The sequence below is a fragment of the Castanea sativa genome, chromosome 1 (genome assembly GCF_040712315.1).
Source record: "Castanea sativa cultivar Marrone di Chiusa Pesio chromosome 1, ASM4071231v1".
NCBI lineage: Eukaryota > Viridiplantae > Streptophyta > Magnoliopsida > Fagales > Fagaceae > Castanea > Castanea sativa.
This window is the reverse complement of record NC_134013.1, coordinates 78,066,309-78,087,449: the sequence shown is the minus strand read 5'-3', so window position 1 is coordinate 78,087,449 and position 21,141 is coordinate 78,066,309. Positions and strand designations below refer to the sequence as shown.

Genomic DNA, 21,141 nt, shown 5'->3' with positions numbered 1-21,141 from the left:
TTTCAACTAATAAAAAATTAATTAGATTTGCCAACATTGTATTATTAAAATAAAATACTTTTATTATTAAATGGATTTTTATATTATCAATAAATTATAACTGATTTGAAACCTAATTAAATGATTTACAAACTTATACCATCCAATATCAAGTGTGTATCTGTATATGGTAAAATATTGTTTTCATCACAATAGTTTCCATGAATTTTATTTTTTAGTCTTTAAACTTCAAAAGATTTTTTTTTTTTGTTCTTAAACTATTGAAAATGTTATACTTTTTCTAAACTTTTAAAAGTTTTTTTTTTTAATTCCTAAACTATTGAAGAATAAAAAAGGTTCATTTTTGTTCCTATTTTTGCCTTAAACTATTAAAAAAAATTTAAAACAGTTTAAGGATAAAAAATATATATTTTTAAGATTATGAATGAAAAATGAAATCCATGCAAATTAGAACGAACACAATTTTTTATTCAATTACATATATTTAAATTGAGTTTTACACTTAATAATTTTTTAATGGACAAATTAATAAATTTGAGTTTGATTCATTAAATAATAAAATCTCTTTTTTTTTTTTTTGAGAATGAATACTTGAATCTAGAATTAACTTAAACTTGTCTTACTTGTTAAATGAACAAACATAAACAAATATTTTTCCATCCATGCCAAATCCAAGAACATGTAGCAACTTGCAGGCTCTGACACTTGTGTCATGACTCCGGTTCGTTTGCAATTTAGCACTAAAAAAAAATTAAAAAGTCCTTTTTATTTTATTTTATAAAGTTTTAACTCATAGGTCGCTTTTACAAAGAATTGAAAATTGTGACCTTTATCATTAAATCAATATGCAAATTGAATCTCAAATTTCTTATATATTCAACCATTAAAAATTTCACCAACTGAGCTAATGGTAACTTATAAAAAAAAATAGAAAAAGATCTAGTACTACATAATTTTATTTGTGAGAAACAAACAAACACGAGGGAAAGGAAAAAGAATTCTAACACAAACCCACATATTTTGACAGCAGGTTAAAAAAAAGTGAATGGATTAAGTTAGTAAGTTATGTCCAAGTGTGCCAGCAATGCACGTTCATACTAGAAAGATCGTTTTAAAAAAAAAAAGAACTAGAATTGATTATATCTTGGACCGTAACTGTCGCAAGAAAAAAAGTGGGCCACACCACACCCACAACCGATCATCTCCATGGCCCTTTAATTGACACCACTTGAAACCTGCGTAATTCTACCATTTTTTTTTTATGCTGTGTAGCGAATCTTGCGATTCCAAGAGTGAAGAATATGAATAATAAGGTTGTAATAGTGAATGAGAAATTCTGCTTTCCTGAAGAGACCCATCTCACAGTCCACAAGACCTCAGTGTTCTTCCCTGGTGACGGCTTCATAGTCTACGATCTCCATGGAGAGGTTCTGTATCGCTTCGATTCGTATGGTCCCGAATCAACACCCAAAGATGAACTTGTTCTCATGGATTCCTCTGGAAAATGCCTCCTCACTCTTCTTCGAAAGGTTAGTGACTGAACTCACCACTGTTTGGGTTGGTCTGTTTGATAGGTTTTTTGAGCTAATTGCCAGTTGCTATTTAGAAAATATAGGCTATTAGAAGTAAAGCAAATTGCTGCAAGTATTGAATTACCATTATATTTGTACAATCCTGACTTTTGTGAATTTGGCATAAAAATATGCAATAAGTAGAAATACTTTTTTTGTTTTTTTAGTAAAAAGTAGAAATACTTAAAGCAGATAAATTTTAACCATTACACAATTTACAGTTTACACAATCACCCCAATTTATTTTTACACTATATTTAACATTACAAAAAAAAAAAAAATTATGTCAATATATTAAGGGTTGTGTTAGCGGACACCTAACAACAAATTTTTAGCAACTTTTAGAAGTAACAATAGTGTTTTTTTTTTTATAGTTTTTGGCAATTTTTTTTTATCTTTTTTGACAAATTTTTTTCTTTTTAAGTGAGATCTATATTGAAAAATCTTAACAAGCACCGTAGGTTACTTGTTAACATTTTTCATATATTAAATAATATATATTTTATGGCTGAATATTTTATAATGGATTTTACTTTACAATAAGTCTAGCCGTACATTCTTCTATAAAAAATAAGGTCTAGCCATATTGTCACATAATAATTTTTACAATTGCCGATAACTTATTATGGTTGGTGCATACAAAAAATAGTCTTGAAATCAATTAATCATTGGAAACTCTGTTAATGTTTTCTCTTTTTTAGAAGAAAGCAGATTATATAGTTTCATTAATGATAGCAAACCATTACAAAACTACAACATATCATTTGTTGTATATATAGATATATACATGGATAGGTTGTAATAATGAAATTTGAGTTTGGAGAATATTGTTTCATAAAGTTGTAAAAGTGAAAATTCAAGTTCTGGAATTTTCTAAGTGGAAATTAGAAATACAGCATTTTTGATCGGTCGAAACTTTGGCTCGATCGATCGAAATAGTAAGGAAAATAATCCTGGAGTTTTTGGATGGTTTGATCGCTATTCGATTCCTGTTCGATCAATTGAAAGAGCAATTGATCGAAAGAACCTCTCGACCGATCGAAACTTGAAAACTGATTTTTTTACAGAAATTTTCTAGTGACTGTTTGGAAAGATTGAAGAGGTTTCAAGCCTTGTGAACTGTTTTATGAAACATTTTAACTCTCTATACGTGCCTTTTGATGAAACATAACCCTATGAGTATAAATAGAGGCTTATGTTTACTTAAGAAATTATGTGGTCATTCTCCAAAATTGTTATCTGTAGAACCTAACATCTTAGTTGTATCTTGGGGACAAATTTGCGATAACCCTTTAGCAACAAAAGTGTGGGGGGCAAATATTGTTTAAAGAAAATGATATAGTGTTTTCAAGTTATCTATTTTCTATTTGTCTTTTGTGTTAACCTTATTCTTTTATTATTATTTTGTGTAATATCCTCAACATCATCCTGGATTAATTCTGCAATACATTTGAATGTTTCTTCCAACCAAACCACTTTATTCTCTAATAACCTTGATTCCCTGCAAGCAAATGAGCTGCACAAAAGCTTATCCTCTTAGAGTGTATTAAAGAAGCATTCTTTTTGAATTATATGGTTAAAAAGTAATTAGACAAAGCTAATGCTATTTTTGGATGTTGAGAGAAGGAAAGGGAGGAAAAGTAATTAAATTACATTATTTGGATATTTTTTAAGGAAGGAAGGGCAGAGATTTGGAGGGGTTTGAATTACTTCTAACCCCTCATTTTTAATTCCTCCAAATTGGAGAGGTTTGAAGGGAGAGTGGAGTATAAAAATACTTGACCAAATGAATTACCAAAATTTATTCTTACTATATTAACACAATTACAAATAAAAAGACTAATTATTCCCTTCCTCTTATTTAATTTTAAAAACATCTAAACAATGTGTAAGTCTAAGCACCCTTGATATCATGACTAAGTTCACCCTTTCTATTAGATACAAGATAAAAGTCAAGAATATTGTGGCTTAATGACATTGTCTGCGAGCAAAATCAAAATTTAAATCCTCCGTCTCATATTGTCGTAACTATCCAATAAATTATAATAAGTATACTGTTGTAAGTGTATTAATGAATGAGAGGGTGTTTTGGAACAGAAACCGAGCCTTCATCAACGTTGGGAAGGATACATTGGAGAGAAAGCAGGACATCAGGAACCAATTTTCAGTCTATGCAGATCATCCATAATCAGACGGTCGAGCCTGGTTGTAGAGGTTTACGGTGATCCTGAAGAGGAGTATCACATCGAAGGCTCTTTCACCCATCGATGCTGTAAAATGATGGACAACTCATCTAGGGATCCTGTGGTTGAGATCAAACGAAAATTGGACCCCTCAACTAATGTGATGCTTGGGAAGGATGTCTTTTTGTTGTGTCTCAAGCCTGGCTTTGATAGTGCTTTCGCTATGGGATTGGTGCTTATTCTTGATCAAATTCACGGTGATGATGCTGATGATGTTGCACAGGAGGTGGGTCCTACCGTAGAGGATCCAATTCCACCTTCCTGATTTTATTATTATTATTATTATTTTTTTTTGGTGTGTTTTCCAAGTTAAATTATGGTTTATCATTTGGATGTGCTCGTTGTTCTCATTTATTGTTATTTTTGGTTTTTGTTTTCTGTTTTTTTTTAAAAGAAATCTGTGTCCAAAACAAAACACGTTGCATTGATGACTGCCTTCTTATCGTCTGCAGAGGTCAAATTTTATATATACAAATAAAAAAAATGATAACACACACATATATAACTTGATTTGTGGTTTCAGTTAGCTTAACTGGTGAAATCTCTGATGGTTGTATAAGAGATCTAAGGTTCAATCTCTGCCTACACCAAAAACTGATTGGTGTCTTGGTCTGATGATAAAGAACCATCATTAAGAGCGGACGCCATAAAAAAACCTGATTTAACATAAGTTATTTTCTCATCTATAATGAAAATATTTACACTAATTTAGTTTTTACATAACTCGTAATATATATATTTTTTCATTCAATCAGTTTATAAAATAGAAATATTTTGTAAACATGTTATTATGTTAGATTGTGATTTTTTTATTTAAAAATTATAGATTGTACTGTTAGAGTCTTACAAATTATGAAACATATAAAAATTTAATAAATTTCAAATAATATAAATTCTAAACAACACTTTACATATCTAAACATATACAAGTTAATATAAGAAAAATAGAACAATAATTAAAATTAGTCACATTTTATGTAAATTTTTTGTTGTTGTTGTTGATAAATTGATAGTTGAAATGATGGGATTAGAGCTCAAGAGGTGCCAGTTGAACTATTGATACTCTAAGCTTTTATTTTCAATTAATATTAATGACTTAGTTATGGCATGTATTTTAATCACCCAAACTAAATGTTTATTATGTAAATTACCAAATTTTGTAATAAAAGGCGTGGGGACCCAAGGACTGAAGATTGGAAGCACCACTATAAACTTCAGTTGTTCCCCATGAAGAAACTTTCATAGCCCGAGGATGGAGGTTGCCCGAGGAGGAAATGGGAAGTGACAGGGTGTCCTTGGGGAGTATAAGAGATGAAGGAGGGCACCTTAGGGGATAAACAAGATATTTGTGGGAGGTTTTTTGTAAAATCTCATCTAGTCCTCCGCATTAAATGGCTGGCAATAGCTTTATCAGCTGCATTAATGAGGAAGTGACCTGAACAGTGGATCCACAGCTCATCAGCTCCTTCCACCACCTTCACCAGAAGCCTAGTTGGAGAAGTGTCCTAAGGAGGTTGAGGAGGATTAGAGATGAAGGGCTATGATGCAAGTGGTCATGGAGTATATAACAGAAAGGGACTCTCAGATAGAGGGGATAAAAAAAAAAAATTTTAAAAAAAACCAAGAGAAAGAGATAAAAGCCTATAACAGTAACTAAGAGTAAGAGAGTGAACAAAGTACGTAATAACCAAGAACATTGTCCTCGGGTAAGTTTGTAAAGAACTATTTACGCATTTAAATCTTAGACTTCTGATTGATCCTACTCTATTTGTATCCTCGAGCGAAACCCAAACTTGTTCATCTCACTCTCTTTACAAATATCTATTGATTTGGGCTGGGTTTGGGAGCATCGATCTCACTATTCTAAGTGGGCTTAGGCCCCAAGATTATGTGCTCTTACAAAAGGTATCATGTAGTGTAAACATAAGATAATCATAGTATGTGACTTTTTATTTGTTGATGGTCACAGTATGTGGCTTGTACTACTATGACCCAATTTTTACTATATAATATAATAGTTTAATATATTCTATAAGTTAAAGGCTTTGTTTGCTATAAGCATACTTAATAAAATAAGGTATGTGTACAATATGGTAAATATATGAATGATTATAATTTAGCATCTTTAAGAAAAATACGTTTGAAAAATTTGGTAGAAAAAAATAGAAAGAGAGAAATAATGGTACATGTATATATAGTATGTGTATAATACATATATTATTAAAAAAATCACCACTAAAAATACAAATTCATTTACAAATAGCATAAAATAATATAAAATTTTTCTACAGTATATTAGAATCAAATATAAATTAACTCAATATAATTTTATGCTATTTCCATTAAACATATTCATATTATAACGTATATGATGGATTGCTCTAAGTATATATTTATAATAAGCATATTGTTCTTGTAAGTGCACAATTGCACCTGGCCCCAAGAACAGTTACGGGCTCAGGCCCAACGAGCCTTAAACAATGTAATTTGTAGAGTGTGGGCTTGAAACCCAGGTTAGAAGTGTTTGAGGATTAAATAGCAAGCTAAAGATTATAAACACTTAAAAACAACAAAGAATGCTATAAGTCAATCTGCTCGGACGTAAGCCGAGAACTGTTCTTATATAATTTCTCTCTCTCTTTTTCTCTTTCTTTTAGGTTACAAAGAGGGAGATCCCTCTTTCTGTCTTAGATTCCTCTTTAAATACTACTCTCTTGAATACTTTGTACACGTGTTGCTTTACCTCCCCTTTAGCCTAGATATTTCTTTTCCCAGTGCCTTTGAATAGTAACCAGAAGTTTCTCTTCCACTGTTCAGGTGTCACTTCCCCATCAATGCGGCCAGGGTGGTAGGTGCAGGGTCTTTAATGTGGAGGTAGCAGCCTTTATCTTTGACATTTGTTCAACACCAGTGCTTCTGGGGCATTCTAGGGTTTACCCCTTTTAACCATTGGCCTTAACCGTGTCATCCCCTAATCTTTATTACGAAACCCCGAGTTCTTTGGTATCCATCCGAGGGTAAGTTCACCCTCGGCTAGATCCTCGGACCCTCGGCGTATGGGCCGATCCATAGTACCAACAGATTCTAAACCCAGTAGCAGGTCGGCCTTCCTTAACACGGCCCAAAAGGCCCACATTCTCATTAGGATCTTTTTGCCCCCCACAGTTCTAAGTTTCCAAATATATTTATAATAAGTACAACAAAAATATATTTACAAAAATACATATATTTTAAAAAAACTCATGTCTCATATATTTATAATGTGTGTTGTACGCATAACGTACGCGTTTTATCTAACTACACCTATAAGATTGTGACCCAACCCAACAAATTGGAAGTCCTAGATCATATTAATATCATAAATTCGTGTTTAATGCTAAATCCCCAGTCCCAACAACTTTAGAAGGGTTAATTACAGATTGCCTACCTGTAGTTTAGTCTGAATTTAAGTTGCCTACTTGTGGTTTAAAAATTGTCACTTTACTCACTTGAGGTTAGCTCCATTAGACTACTGTAACCTACCTATGATACTTCTGTTAGAAAAACACATTTTTATGTAAAAATAAAACATAAAATGAATCAAAAGGTTAGGTTTGAAATTTTTAAAAAAATGAATGAACAATTGCAATACGCATGAAATTTCCAATTATCTATGCTATCTCTCAAAAATGGCTTTCACATCCACCTCCTCTCCTTGTCCATCCTTAGTCCTCACCAATGTTTCACACCCATTTCCAAACTAGCCGCCACCACTAGGAAAAAAAAAACCAATGTGGAAATACAACCTGAAGGAGAAGTTGCATGCTTGATTTGAAAACGAAAGAGCACAAGAGAGTGCTTTTGGAGAATTGAAGATCAGCCAAGCATGAAGAGTGATGGATATACCCATATCCATATCATCGTAGTCCTTTAGATACACTTCCTTGCTCTTTTCACAAAATCAGGAGGTAGACCAAAAGCTTCAAGCAATTCCAAAAAATAAAAATAAAAATCTCTGCAAAAAGTTTTCCTAAAGTGCGAATCAGGATTATTATCGTTTGGTCCTTTATGGTCTTCATAATTTTTTTTTTTGGGCTTCCTACTGTTCGTGGATATAGTTATAGCTATGCCTCTGCCTTAATGTCTAACTCATCTTCCCCTTCTAAGTTTTCTTCGGCTATTTTGAAATTTTTGGTTCAAATATTTATCGGTTAACAAAAATCATCATATCAAAAAACTTTCCTAGAATGGGAGCCAACATTGTTTGATTTTGTTGCATTCTTGTAATTGTTGCTAGGAATTTTGAACATGAGTACCTAATGCTAATCTTACAAAACCCCCACTTTTTGATCTTTTTTTTTTGTTTTATGGTTTTGGGAGGAGAGAGACATCAAATGATAGAAAAATACAAATTTAGCCTTGTTTTTAACAGAGGTAGGTTACGGAAGTTAAACGGAATGAATCTCATGTGGGTAAAGTGACACTTTTCAAACCATGGGTAAGCAATGTGAATTCAAGCCAAACCATAGGTGGGTTTAGTGTAATTACCTCACTTTAGAAATACTCATAAATACCACCGCTCTCCTTTGGTGCAGTAGTCACTCCCCAAGTATAAATGCTTGTGGGGGGCAATGGCTGTGGATCAAGTCTCTAGGAAGGAGCTTCACACACATATACACTTAGATTGGGTTATAGTAGAAATTCTATCTTGTATATATATATATATATATATATATATATATATATATATATATATAAAATGCTCATAAGAAAAACTTTAGAAATGTAACTTGTATTTGTTTATTAAAATTTACAAGTGAATTTTTTTTTTTACCTAATATTTGATTTTCTGAAAGTAAAGTACTATACAAAAGGAAAAAGAATAAAAAAAAGATAAAGATAATCACTCCACAATTTACACTTTAAATACTAATTACTATCTTAAATATTTATAATCCACTTAATAATATAAAATTGAAAAAAAAAATTGGAAAAAAAAATTTACCCAGTACTTGATTTCGTGAAAGTAAAGTACCATACAAAAAGAAAATGAAAAAAAATGTAAAGATAAATCACTCCACAGTTCAAAACTCTAAATACTAATAACTATCTTAAATATTTATCATCCACTTAATAATATAAAATTTACAAAAGGAAATTTTTTTTTTACCTAATACTTTATTTCTTGAAAGTGAAGTACCATACAAAAAGCAAAAAAAAAAGAAAAGATAAAGATAAATCACTCAATAGTCCGCACTCTAAATACTAATTACTATCTTAAATATTTATAATTCACTTAATAATATAAAATAAAAATAAAAATAAAAAAGTGAAAAATAATAATTTGCCCTATACTTGATTTCTTGAAAATAAAGTACCATACAAAAAGAAAAAAAAGAAGAAGAAAAAAAAGATAAATCACTCCACGGTCCACACTCCAAATACTAATTACTATCTTAAATATTTATAATCCACTTAATAATTAAAAATTTACAAATGAAATTTTTTTTTACCCAGTACTTGATTTCTTGAAATTAAAGGATCATACAAAAAGAAAAAAAAAATGATAAATCACTCTACGGTCCACACTCTAATAACTAATTACTATCTTAAATATTTATAATCCACTTAATAATATAAAATTTACAAAAGAAAAAATGTGAAAAAAAAATTTACCCAGTACTTGATTTTTTGAAAATAAAGTATCATAGAAAAAGAAAAAGAAAAAGAAAATATAAAGATAAATCACTCTATGGTTCACATTCTAAAAACTAATTACTATCTTAAATATTTATAATCCACTTAATAATATAAAATTTATAAAAAAAAATGTGAAAAAAAATTTACCCAGTACTTGATTTCTTGAAAGTAAAGTACCATACAAAAAGAAAAAAAAAAGATAAAGATAAATCACTTCATAGTCCACACTCTAAATACTAATTATTATCTTAAATATTTATAAACCATTTAATAATATAAAATTTACAAAAAAAATAAAAAGTGAAAAAAAATTACTCAGTACTTAATTTCTTGAAAGTAAAGTACCATACAAAAAAAGAAGAAGATAAAGATAAATCATTCCACGGTCCACATTCTAAATACTAATAATTATCCTAAATATTTATAATCTACTTAATAATATAAAATTTACAGAAGAAAAAAAAAAGTGAAAAAAAAAATTTACTCAGTATTTGATTTCTTGAATACTTAATTTCTTGAAAGTAAAGTACCATACAAAAAGAAAAAAAGAAGATAAAGATAAATCATTCCACGGTCTACACTCTAAATACTAATAACTATCTTAAATATTTATAATCCACTTAATAATATAAAATTTACAGAAGAAAAAAAAAGTGGGAAAAAAAATTTACCTAGTACTTGATTTCTTAAAAGTAAAGTACCATATAAAAAGAAAAAAAAATATAAAGATCAATCATTTCACAGTCCACATTATAAATACTAATAACTATCTTAAATATTTATAATTCACTTAGTAATATAAAATTTACAAAAAAAAAAAATTTCTCAGTACTTTATTTCTTGAAAGTAAAGTACCTACAAAAAGAAAAAATAAAAATCACTCCACAATCCACACTCTAAATACTAATTACTATTTTATATATTTATAATCTACATAATAATATAAAATTTACAAAAGAAAAAATAGTAAAAAAAAAAAATTACCCAGTACTTAATTTCTAAAAAGTAAAGTACCATACAAAAAGAAAAATAAATAAATAAATCACTCCATAGTCCAAATTCTTAATACTAATTACTATCATAAATATTTATAATCCACTTAATAATATAAAATTTACAGAAGAATAAAAAGAAAAAAAAAAATTTACTAGTACATGATTTTTTGAAAGTAAAGTACCATACAAAAAAAAGATGAAAAAGATAAATCACTCTACAGTCCACATTCTTAACACTAATTACTATCTTAAATATTTATAATCCACTTAATAATATAAAATTTATAGAAGAAAAAAAATGTACCCAGTACTTGATTTCTTCAAAGTAAAGTACCATACAAAAAGAAAAAGAAAGAAAAAGAGATAACAATAAATCACTACGTAGGTTTGAAAGTAAAGTGCCATACAAAAAAAAAACAAAAAAAATAAGATAAAGATAAATCACTTCACAATTTACTCTCTAAATATTAATTACTATTTTGAATATTTATAATCCACTTAATAATATAAAATTTACAGAAGAAAAAAAAAGTCAAAAAAATTTACCCAGTACTTGATTTCTTCAAAGTAAAAAGATAAAGATAAATCACTCTATAGTCTTGAAAGCAACGTACTTGTAGGGTCAATGGGCCTACGAGTATGTATTGGACCAAAGGCTCAATTCGAGAACACTAAATGGTCCGAGGATGTGGAAATATTAACTCAGAGAAGTAGTATTGATGGGTAGAGAAGGGGAGATTGATCATAGTCATCTCAGAAGTTGGTCCGATGAGGATTCCCTCTTCGGCTAGATAAAGTCGAGGTAAGAAAGGGTTGTCTGACGTCCAAAAGTGATGTTCTAGGAGATCCTGCATGTAAGGACATGCGTGCTGGGTGTACATGATAAGAAGAAGGGTTATGAAATATCCAATATAAAGCTGCCACTACCGCATTAAATGCTCTGCAGCTAAACACCTGGCTGCATTAATGGGGAGGTGATACCTGATCATCAGGTTTCGGCCTTATAGCTACCTCCAAAGACTTCAGGGATGGACTGATGGGACAAGTATCCAAACCAGTAATTTGATCCATACGTGGAAGATGGAAAAATGAAGAAAGATGATATAAAAGAAAGAGAAGACTTTCAGGAAAGGGGATCAGAAGAAATAAGGAGAACAAATACTGTAAACATTAAGATCAATATCTGTAACCTGTTTTTAAGAAGGAGAAATACATGATCCAACCTCCTTGGCCTGAGTCTGATGACAATTTTTGTTATAAAGACTATCCCATTTATATGATGTTGCGATCTAACCCATCATCTTTGTTATTTAACGTTACTAAAACCTAGGTATCAAGCCCACTCTCTACAAATTTATTGTATTAAGTTTTTTGGGCCTATCCCACTCTTATTTTTGGGTTTGAGGTGTAAATTGTGTCCTTACAGTACCATACAAAAAGGAAAAGAAAAAAAAATCACTCCACAGTCCACACTCTAAATATTAATTACTATCTTAAATATTTATAATCCACTTAATAATATAAAATTTACAAAAGAAAAAAAAAAGTGAAAAAAAAGTTGAATCAGATTGCTTGCGGATTTTTTATTATTTATTTTTACGTTAGTCTTTTTTTTTTTCTTTAAATCCTAAAGTGAAGTTAAGTTAGGACTTTGAGGAGGGAAGAGAAAGTCCTAATATGAGTCTCTCTCTATTTCTCTCTTTTTCTTAATCTAATGTGAGTCTTTTTTTTTTTCAACGTGAATCTTTTTTTTTTTAGTCCTATTTTCAATGTGAGTCTCTTTTTCTCTTTGTTTTTTTTTTTTTGAGTCCTATCATAATTTTTGTTTTTATATAGATTATCAAAGTTTGAGTTTGAGTTTGAGTTTAAGTTGGACTTATTAGAGAGATAGAGTTTCACTCCTTATTAAATTTGGACTAAATAAAAATAATTTTATTTAAATAAAATGATAATTTTATTTTTTGTTTTAAAAAAATGATAATGATGAGTTTGAGTTTAAATTGGACTTGTTAAAGAGATAGAGTTTCACTGTTTATTAAGTTTGGACTAAATAAAAATAATTTATTTTAAATAAAATGATATTTGATTTAAATATTATGCTGACATAGAAAATTGTGAAAGATTCAGAGGTTTCAGTTATATATATAGATTAAGGGATTACAAGTGTGAGAGAGAAGAAAAAAAATACAAAGCATAAGTCCACAATAGAAAGTCTCGAGCGACTCCATTTTTACTGTTCAGCTCTATGTGTTATGGTGAATTCAAATCCAACATGAGATATGATATAATAGCTGAATCTAAACCAATCACATGGTTGTAGTACTTGAATTACAAGAAAAATTATGATTACTAACTCTACAAACACAAGAGCTAGCCTACAATGAATTTGGATCTCGAGTCATAATATATCTAACACCCTCTTAAATAAAAAAAAAATTGAAACTTGAGTTTTGAATGTAAAACCGTTAAGGAAAAGGTTTGATGTAGAATGGAATGTGTAAACAGGTGTTGATGATATTAGAAGGTGGTTAGAGGATTACTACTATAATTGGATGATGGTTGCACCAAGACGAAAGAGTGTTTCAAAGGCATGGATTTGCAGGCTCTAATACATAGATGGCAATGAGAACGCTTGTAGGGTGGCAATTCTAGTAGGGAGTCAGAGCATTTATGAATGAGAGAGATATAAGAGAAAAATAGAAAGTATAGACTTTCCTCAAAAAAGAAAAAAAAAAAAAGTATAGACAAAATTAACATGGTTAGATTAGCGGCATAAATATACAACAAAAAGCTCTGCGCATCTACATCTTTATTAATAAGCTTCGTGTATTTCAAAGGACCTAATGACAGGTATTATATAGTAGCTATCCCAACCCTAGACTAACCTTAGGGTCGTTAAAACAAGTAGGATTAAGATGGGCTATAAGTACATGGACCAATAATGCGTTTGGACTGTTGGAATTTTTGTGTGTTGTGGGCTAGCATAGTTATTGTTTTATTTATTTAATAAAACATGGATTAGTTAGAGTGTATTTTACTGAGCATTTGCTAGACCTATTGGTAAATAGTAATCGCCATATATTGTAAATATTGAGCCCATTTTAGTGCACCTTAATATTAATAGTATAGATTTATTATTGTGTAATTTATTTAGTTAAAGGCAGCCTTTATTGGAACAAGCTTGCATTTTATATTCTTTTTTTTGGGTAAATGGACTTGCATTTTATATTCTCACACATTGGAGAGGTCCCTACCCTCTACTTGCTAAAGTATTGGTTTGGCCCACTAAAACCCACACAATTTGATACTCTCATAAACCCATATATATAGACACATATATGTACTAGTGGCTTGGATAGTGGGTATGAGTGTGTGACCTGAATATGGAATGAGAGGGAGAGAGGTGAGCAAGTGAAGAGGTGTAGTTCACCTTCCTTACACACACTTCGTTCTACCACCATGGCTATGGCTTCCTTTTTCTTGTTCTCAAGGACTTTCACCTTCACAGTCAGGTATGCCCATGCTTGTCTACTCATTATATTTGTGTCAAATATGTATGCTAGTGATTCTAGAGAGTTTTAAGATTCTTTTATTCACTCTATGGTTTTGTGGATCTTAGTTCAAGCTTTTCCAACATGGACCTCTTAGGCCATAATATCTCTATCATGTTTATAGAATTATCATAATTTGAAGTAAATGAAAATCAAACAAAATTTATTACTAAGAGTAAAGATTAAAGACTCATTATTGGTCCATGTACTTGTAGGCCATAACTCGGTTATTAAAGTTCTAGGCCTATATACGAATTGAGTTGAGTCAAGTATTAAAAGTTTAGAATTAATTTATTTTATTTTATTTTGAACACAAGCTACTTGATTATTTTATTCTTTTCTCACATATATTACACAACACGGATAAATTTTTATACAATATCACAAATAGATTTGTTAATAATTAATAACAAATTTATAATTGATATTATATTATTTGAATTACTTAGATAGAATGATTTTCGTATGTCAACTAAAACAAATAGATTCACTAATTTTGTATTGGTAAAAATTATATATAATAATTAGATAGAAAGATTTTCATTTATGAGCTTATAAAAATAGATTCATCAACTATGTATTAGTAAATTATATTTTTTACTCCAAAATATAGTAGTTACATTTTCAATAAATTAAAAATGATTTTTGATAACTTATGAAGTCAATGTCAAATCTATATAAGTATATTTACACACACACATATATATAAAATGTTATTTGTCGGACCGTGAGCTATGTCATTCTATCTCAAAACCAATTAATGATGAGGAAGACACACTCAAATTTTTTATGGCTTTCGACATTACATCACGTAGGTTTGTTTTAGAGTGGTTTAGGGAGTCAAATTGTGGTCTTCTCAACAATTATATATATATATATATATATATATATATATATATATATATATATATATACACTTAAATCGAGTCTTATACTCATAAGTTTGTTTACGAATACATTATTATATTTGAAAGTCGAACCTAAATCTATACTTGAGTTTAGCTCGTTTGCTAAATAAACTAACAATAACAAGGTTTTCCCCTCTCAAATCGAGGTTGAAATGTTCATAAATAACTTGATTTATTTACGATTCTATTTTTTTCCCTTTTTTATTTAGGATGTTGGAGGTCAGTTGGTTACTTGATCTACACAACCTCCCTATAAAGTAAAATTTAGGAGAACTTAAATTTTAAATGCTATAGTTTATAGGATGTTTCAAATTTTTTTGTTTTGTTTTGAGAAACATGTTTCAAAATTAAAACTTACGAAGTTATGAGTTACAAATCAAAGTATCAAACACTGTAGTTTAACGACAGTTAAAAATCCCAAAGTTTTGTAAGTTATAAAATTAAACCTGGAACTTTTATACATATTCGTTTTAATTCAGACCCTCAGCGTTGGGATTAATTAGAAATAGAGAGAAGACAAATATTGAATTGAAACAAATGAAAACAAATAAAAGTTTAAGATTTAAGCTATAACTTATTAAAATACAAGGATTAATTTGTAACTAATTACTATGAAATTATAGAGTTTAACTTGAAACACTTCCTAAATTATAAGGTTTATACTATAAAATTTTTCCCAAATTTTTAACTGTCTAGGCTAGTGTTGCAACTTGTTCTTGACATGCCAAAATATTGGAAAAAGAAAAGCTCTGTACTTCGAAGTACATGAATACAGGAACAGTACTACTGTCGTGCTCTGCGTGTATTTTGGCTCCTTTAGAGTTTTTGAAGGAAGGGTCAATTACTACAGGAGGTAAGAATTGAAGTTGGATACTTAATTGGAATGCTAAACTGTGCAGAGGATGTTGGGGCCTATATTTGTAAAGCCATTTTCAAGAGTGGACATGACATCAATGAGTGGGGGAGGCCTATGCATTTGTCAGGGTTGCATGATAGTATGATACAAATGCATTGTCAGGGTTGCATGATATATAACAAAGGCAGTGTTAGGCCGTCGGCACGCACACATAAAGGGTGCTGCAGAAAAAAAAAAAAAAGTCATCACTGTGGCTTTCATTGAAGAATCCACTATCCACTCACCAAAAGAAGAGGGTATCATATGACTTACGAGATCAAGCATACTGTTAGAAAGAAGTCTCAAGATCAATCATGGAATCTACACAACAGCATCCTGTACTATATGAGAAAGAAATTAATCTCATAAAACCGTTTCATAATATATATTTTCACAGAAAGTGAGGATAGAGGAGGGAGGAATAATAATATCTATTAACACAATAATTTTCGCAAATTGTTAAGATTGTAAGTTGTGATTAATGTATAATAAAAATAATGTTGTTGAGATTCTCAATAAAAATAATGTTGTACTAATCATAATATGTCAACTGAACAAGTTGAGAAAAAAAATTACGAGATTTGTTGTGTACATATGTATAGCATTATTGGTAAGAAATTAAGAGTTAATTTTTAATATAAAAAGCACCTTTTTATTTTAGAGAAATCACCTTTACGGTTTGGTTGTGTAATTTCAGTTTTTTTGTAAACTCTTTTTTTTTTTTTTTAATTACATAATTTTCAAATGCATCCTTCATTTATTTATTATCTTATACATTGGATCACACTTGTTTGAAGTTTGTTTGGTTATTTTTTTGTTTTAAATCTTTAAAAATGTATTAAAAATGTTTTGCTTCGTTTTTTTTTTTTTTTTAAAATTTTTAAATTGAGATTATTTATTAGAAAAGAATATTTTGCATCCATCTTTAACACTGTTTGATCTATGAAAGGGTTAGGCGGTAGAGTATTAACTAGTTTTCTAATTTGGGGCACAATGTCATTTCCTAAAAACCAACTTGTTCAGTCTAATTCCTTTATAATAACTTGGGCGTATGAGTGCAATTTACCCTAAAATATTCCTACTACTCTTTTAATAAAAATTCCTCTTTCTCCACATCACCTTTCTCCCATCACATGGAATTTTCATCCTACCTACCTTTTTCTCCTCCTATCCAAGCTTTAAGAAGCACAAACACTTTATTTGGGATGTCATACCAATGTCATAGCATTGTCATATTAGTGTTGTACCCGCCATGACATGTTATAATTTTTCAAAAATTGCTCTTGTCATCATATCGTATCCATACTCGTGTTCGTGTTTGTGTCCATACTTCCTAGCCCAAGCTCCATCCCACCACCATAATCCATTAAACTGCCATCATCCATAATCCAACATTATATATATATTTTTTAAGAAAGTGTATTACCCCTTTCCTTACAAAAAGAGCAACATGCCTAGGTGGAAGTTTTTAGAGGGAGAGAGAGAGAGAGTAAAAAACAAATGCTACAGTACTCTTCAAAATTGAAGAACACTATAGGTAGAGGTGTGCATGGGTTGGGTTGAGAAGTTTTTTCAACTCAACCCACCATAGTGGGTTAAAAAAAAATTCAACCTAACCCAACCCATCACAGAGGTTATAAGTTGAGCATTTGAACAGTACTACCACATATACGAGCAAATTTATAACTAAATAATCATAAGCATAGCACTAAACAAACACAAACAATATGAGGAGAACTTAGGATTTGTGTTTTATTTAGGAAGAGGAACAAAAAAAAAAAAAAATTGTGTAATATATATTAAATATAGGTGGGTTGAGTTGAGTTAGGCGAATTTGTGAATCTTATGATCCGAACCTGACTAGACCTAGCCTGACCCACTGTAAAAAAAAAAACTTCATAACCTAACCCAACTCATCAACCCTTAAAAATTGACCCAATCCAATGGGTTGGGTTGGATCGGGTCGGTTTTGGCGGGTTGGTAGGTTCTTTGCACACCGCTAACTATAGGATTTGACAAAAATTGAACAGTGATAAATGTAGACACCTCAATTTGTATCCTTTACGACCTGAGCTCTCGTTCCGCAATGACAACATCACTTTAAGACTCAAGGTTGTTTAGGGCCCAATCTTGTAAAATCTTGACTTGAGAAGTTATTTTTGGAAAATAAAACTTATTTTAGGAAAAGAAAGGTGCTGGAAACCCTAAGTCTGTGTACGCATACACGCGTATGTGCACACACACTTAAAGTATGCGCACACATCTAGGGTTCCAGAATTATATGAAAGGAAAGCTTTATGACATAAATTCGTGTGGAGTGAATCCCACATGATCTAGGAGCCACCCCACACCTCTATATGACCACTATAAAAAGCCCTAAAAGACACTTTTACAAGGGAGGACGAAACATATAAGATTCATTACAAAATAGTGAATAAAAGAGGGAGTTTTTTACACTAAAACATCCTCATGTCAACTTTTACTTAATTGGGACCTACTTTGGTCCTGGCCTTTGAGTTCTAAAGCTTACTAACCTTTTTGGTTTTATTCTTGATTAGATTAACTGAGGGGAACAGTCAAATCAAAGCTCTAGAGAGTTCTTGTGTTGATGTAAAGGTTCCAACTTTGGCTCTTCACTTCTTTTATTTTGTTGTTTGTTTGCATGTTTTGGTGTTTTGATATACCTATGTTGGCTTAGGTTTATTTTGTATTCGTATTGTGAGCATGATAAGCTGTTAGTTTTCTTTTTTTACTTGTTTTTCTATTTGAGTTTTCTGGGTTAGTTTCTGGACTTGTATGTGTGTGCATGCTTCATGAATGCGTATGCATACTCAAAGTGTGCGTACGCATATAATTGGGATGCGCACACACACTAGTGCCTAGAAACCCACTTTCTTGTTTTGTTTGTTTTCGTTCACATGTTTAGCCTTTGTTTAGTTTGTTTTTTTCATGTTTGAGTCCTGGAGTCAATAGACTAACATGTTTTGTTTTGTTTATTTATTAGATGAATGATTAGGGTTTGTACCTTGTTGAATACTATGAACATGCATATAACATGATGCATAAGTGATGTGATGCAGAGAGGCAAATAAGGTAAGTCATGCTTATGAATATACACGTGTTTGTTTGGTTAACTTGAGTAGCTTGATAAATATGATGAGTATGTTTGGTTGATGCCATGATTGCTATGCTTGGATGCTTGGGATATGTTTGATGCTAATACCTCGTTGATGTACTGCCATGTGATGCGATTGCTGCCCTTAGATATACTGTAATAGATGAACGCTAAGGTTTAGGGATGATATGCCATGTTGTTTGCTTTAGATGCATATTAAAGTTTGTGTGAGTTTAGAATAATATATTAGGGGACTATTTGATGGGATTAGGATTTAGAACACAATGAATGGAGGCCGACCTATGGGTTGGGTGCCTAACACATTCCCATCCCCATACCTAAACTCCAGACACGTGTTCTGATAAAGATTAGTCATTCCACAAGAGCGCTATACATATGGTTCCTAGACCTAATCTAGGTGGTGACTCCATTTACACTTTCTACTGCGATTCATCCTAGGCTGAGGCTTACTTCCCCTAAGGAAACCACTCGTTGCGGGCGCTTGCACCCACAATGAAGAGTTAGATGTGGTGTGTTTACGGATGATTTTGAGTTATAGAATTCTCTATTTTGGCTTTTGAAGAGCCAAATGTGAATGTTGTTAATTAGATACATGTTTTTCAAATACACCCAACATCCATCTCCTTTTTTTTTCTTTTTTTTTTTCTATATTCTGTTGAACCTGGTTGGAGTTTTATGGTCATGGGTGAAAGCTCAATAAGGAGAGAGTATTCATTTAGCAAAGCTATAGTATTAGTTAGATTGGCTTTGTATTGTAACTAGCAATTAATTTGGCTAGTAGTAAGCTAGCACATTTTTTTTTTTTTTTGGGGTAAAAGTTTAATTGAACTATTCCTAATGCTCTAACCATGTATTATTCTTTCTCTTCTTTATTTCTTTTTATTTTTTTAAGAAAAATAAAATATTGTTCTAAGTTTCAAATTTATTCATTTCATGCATTCCATCTAATTCCATTAAAAAATTGCTATTAAAAAAAAGAATTTTCTCACATGAAAAAAATCTATAAAATTAATAAAAATATTTTATTGATTTTTTTATTTGAGAATATTTTTTCAAAAAAAATATTAATTAATTGCATACTTAACGGAATTTTTTAAATTGAATTGGACAAAGGCCTGAATTGAATGAATTTGAAACTTAGAGAACTTAATTGAATGAAAATAAAATTAAATGATTGAAATGAATTCAGTCAAACTTAGAAGGTGCAATTTGCATTTTAGCCAATATTAAATATATTTTAATTTTTTTTGAGTGAAAAGTTTTAGAGCCATTTTAGTGTTGGCAAATTCCATGTCAAAGTTTTAGATGTATTTGCATTGATTACTATGCAACCTTTTCATTCTAGCTGTAATCATTTGAGTCATTAAGGAAGAGGAGCTAATAAATTAAAGAAGTTCAAGTTGTTGTAGTGATGATCTTCAATTGAATGAACTTTGAAGTTTCAAGTGAATGAATTAAAATTGAGCCACGTAGAAGTTCACTTGACACTAGCCCTTTACCTCGATCGAGCAAACTGCCCATGAATGTTTCATAATTGTTTTCCAATCTAAGAGCAGTCATTTAACCCCCTTGATTTGTACTCACTGTAAGACCCCAAAAAAAAAAAAAAAACCCTAATTCACAAATAATGAAGGTAGAGGCCCCTATAACCTTAGAGGAAAAATCCCATATTCTCACCTACCCACCCTCTCCAATTGAACTTCACTGAGAGGAGAATTTCACCAAAACACTGAGCGCTACCTTGAGTACTTTAGATCACTAAAAATCACAAAGACCAATTGAAATATTCAACAGGCCTTGGAGTTTTCGAGTGATTGGACTTGTGGTCGGTGTTGCGACTAGCATTTGGAGATTGTGAAGAGAAATGACTAATGCAGTATGTTGCTAGCATAAGCTAAATGCTTGAGTGCATGTACATTGTATAATAGGAAGTTTTGTCCGTCGTTATGTGCTGTGGTTTATTTATTGTTATATTTATCCATGACACTTGCAAACTAAAAATAAATAAATAATAATAATAGGTAAAACTGAGAAAAACTCAAATTAAAATTCCAAATTATAGTTAAATTAATTGATCGCTTGGTTTGAGTGATCTTGGTTAAAATGCAAGTTGTGCTTGGGTCTAAACTCGCAACCAGCAAAAAATATACCTTAACTTATATC

The 21,141-nt window shown here is 30.6% G+C and overlaps 1 protein-coding gene across 1 annotated transcript; it reads left to right on the top strand.

Annotated features, from left to right (window-relative positions):
- The first annotated feature begins 1,184 nt into the window (after positions 1–1,184).
- On the top strand, positions 1,185–4,193 carry LOC142622056 (protein LURP-one-related 5-like). The gene is made up of 2 exons (XM_075795466.1): positions 1,185–1,529; positions 3,669–4,193. Exons 1-2 carry the CDS (start codon positions 1,302–1,304, stop codon positions 4,077–4,079), a joined length of 639 nt encoding a protein of 212 aa, XP_075651581.1. The 5' UTR covers positions 1,185–1,301; the 3' UTR covers positions 4,080–4,193.
- The last annotated feature ends 16,948 nt before the right edge of the window (positions 4,194–21,141 follow it).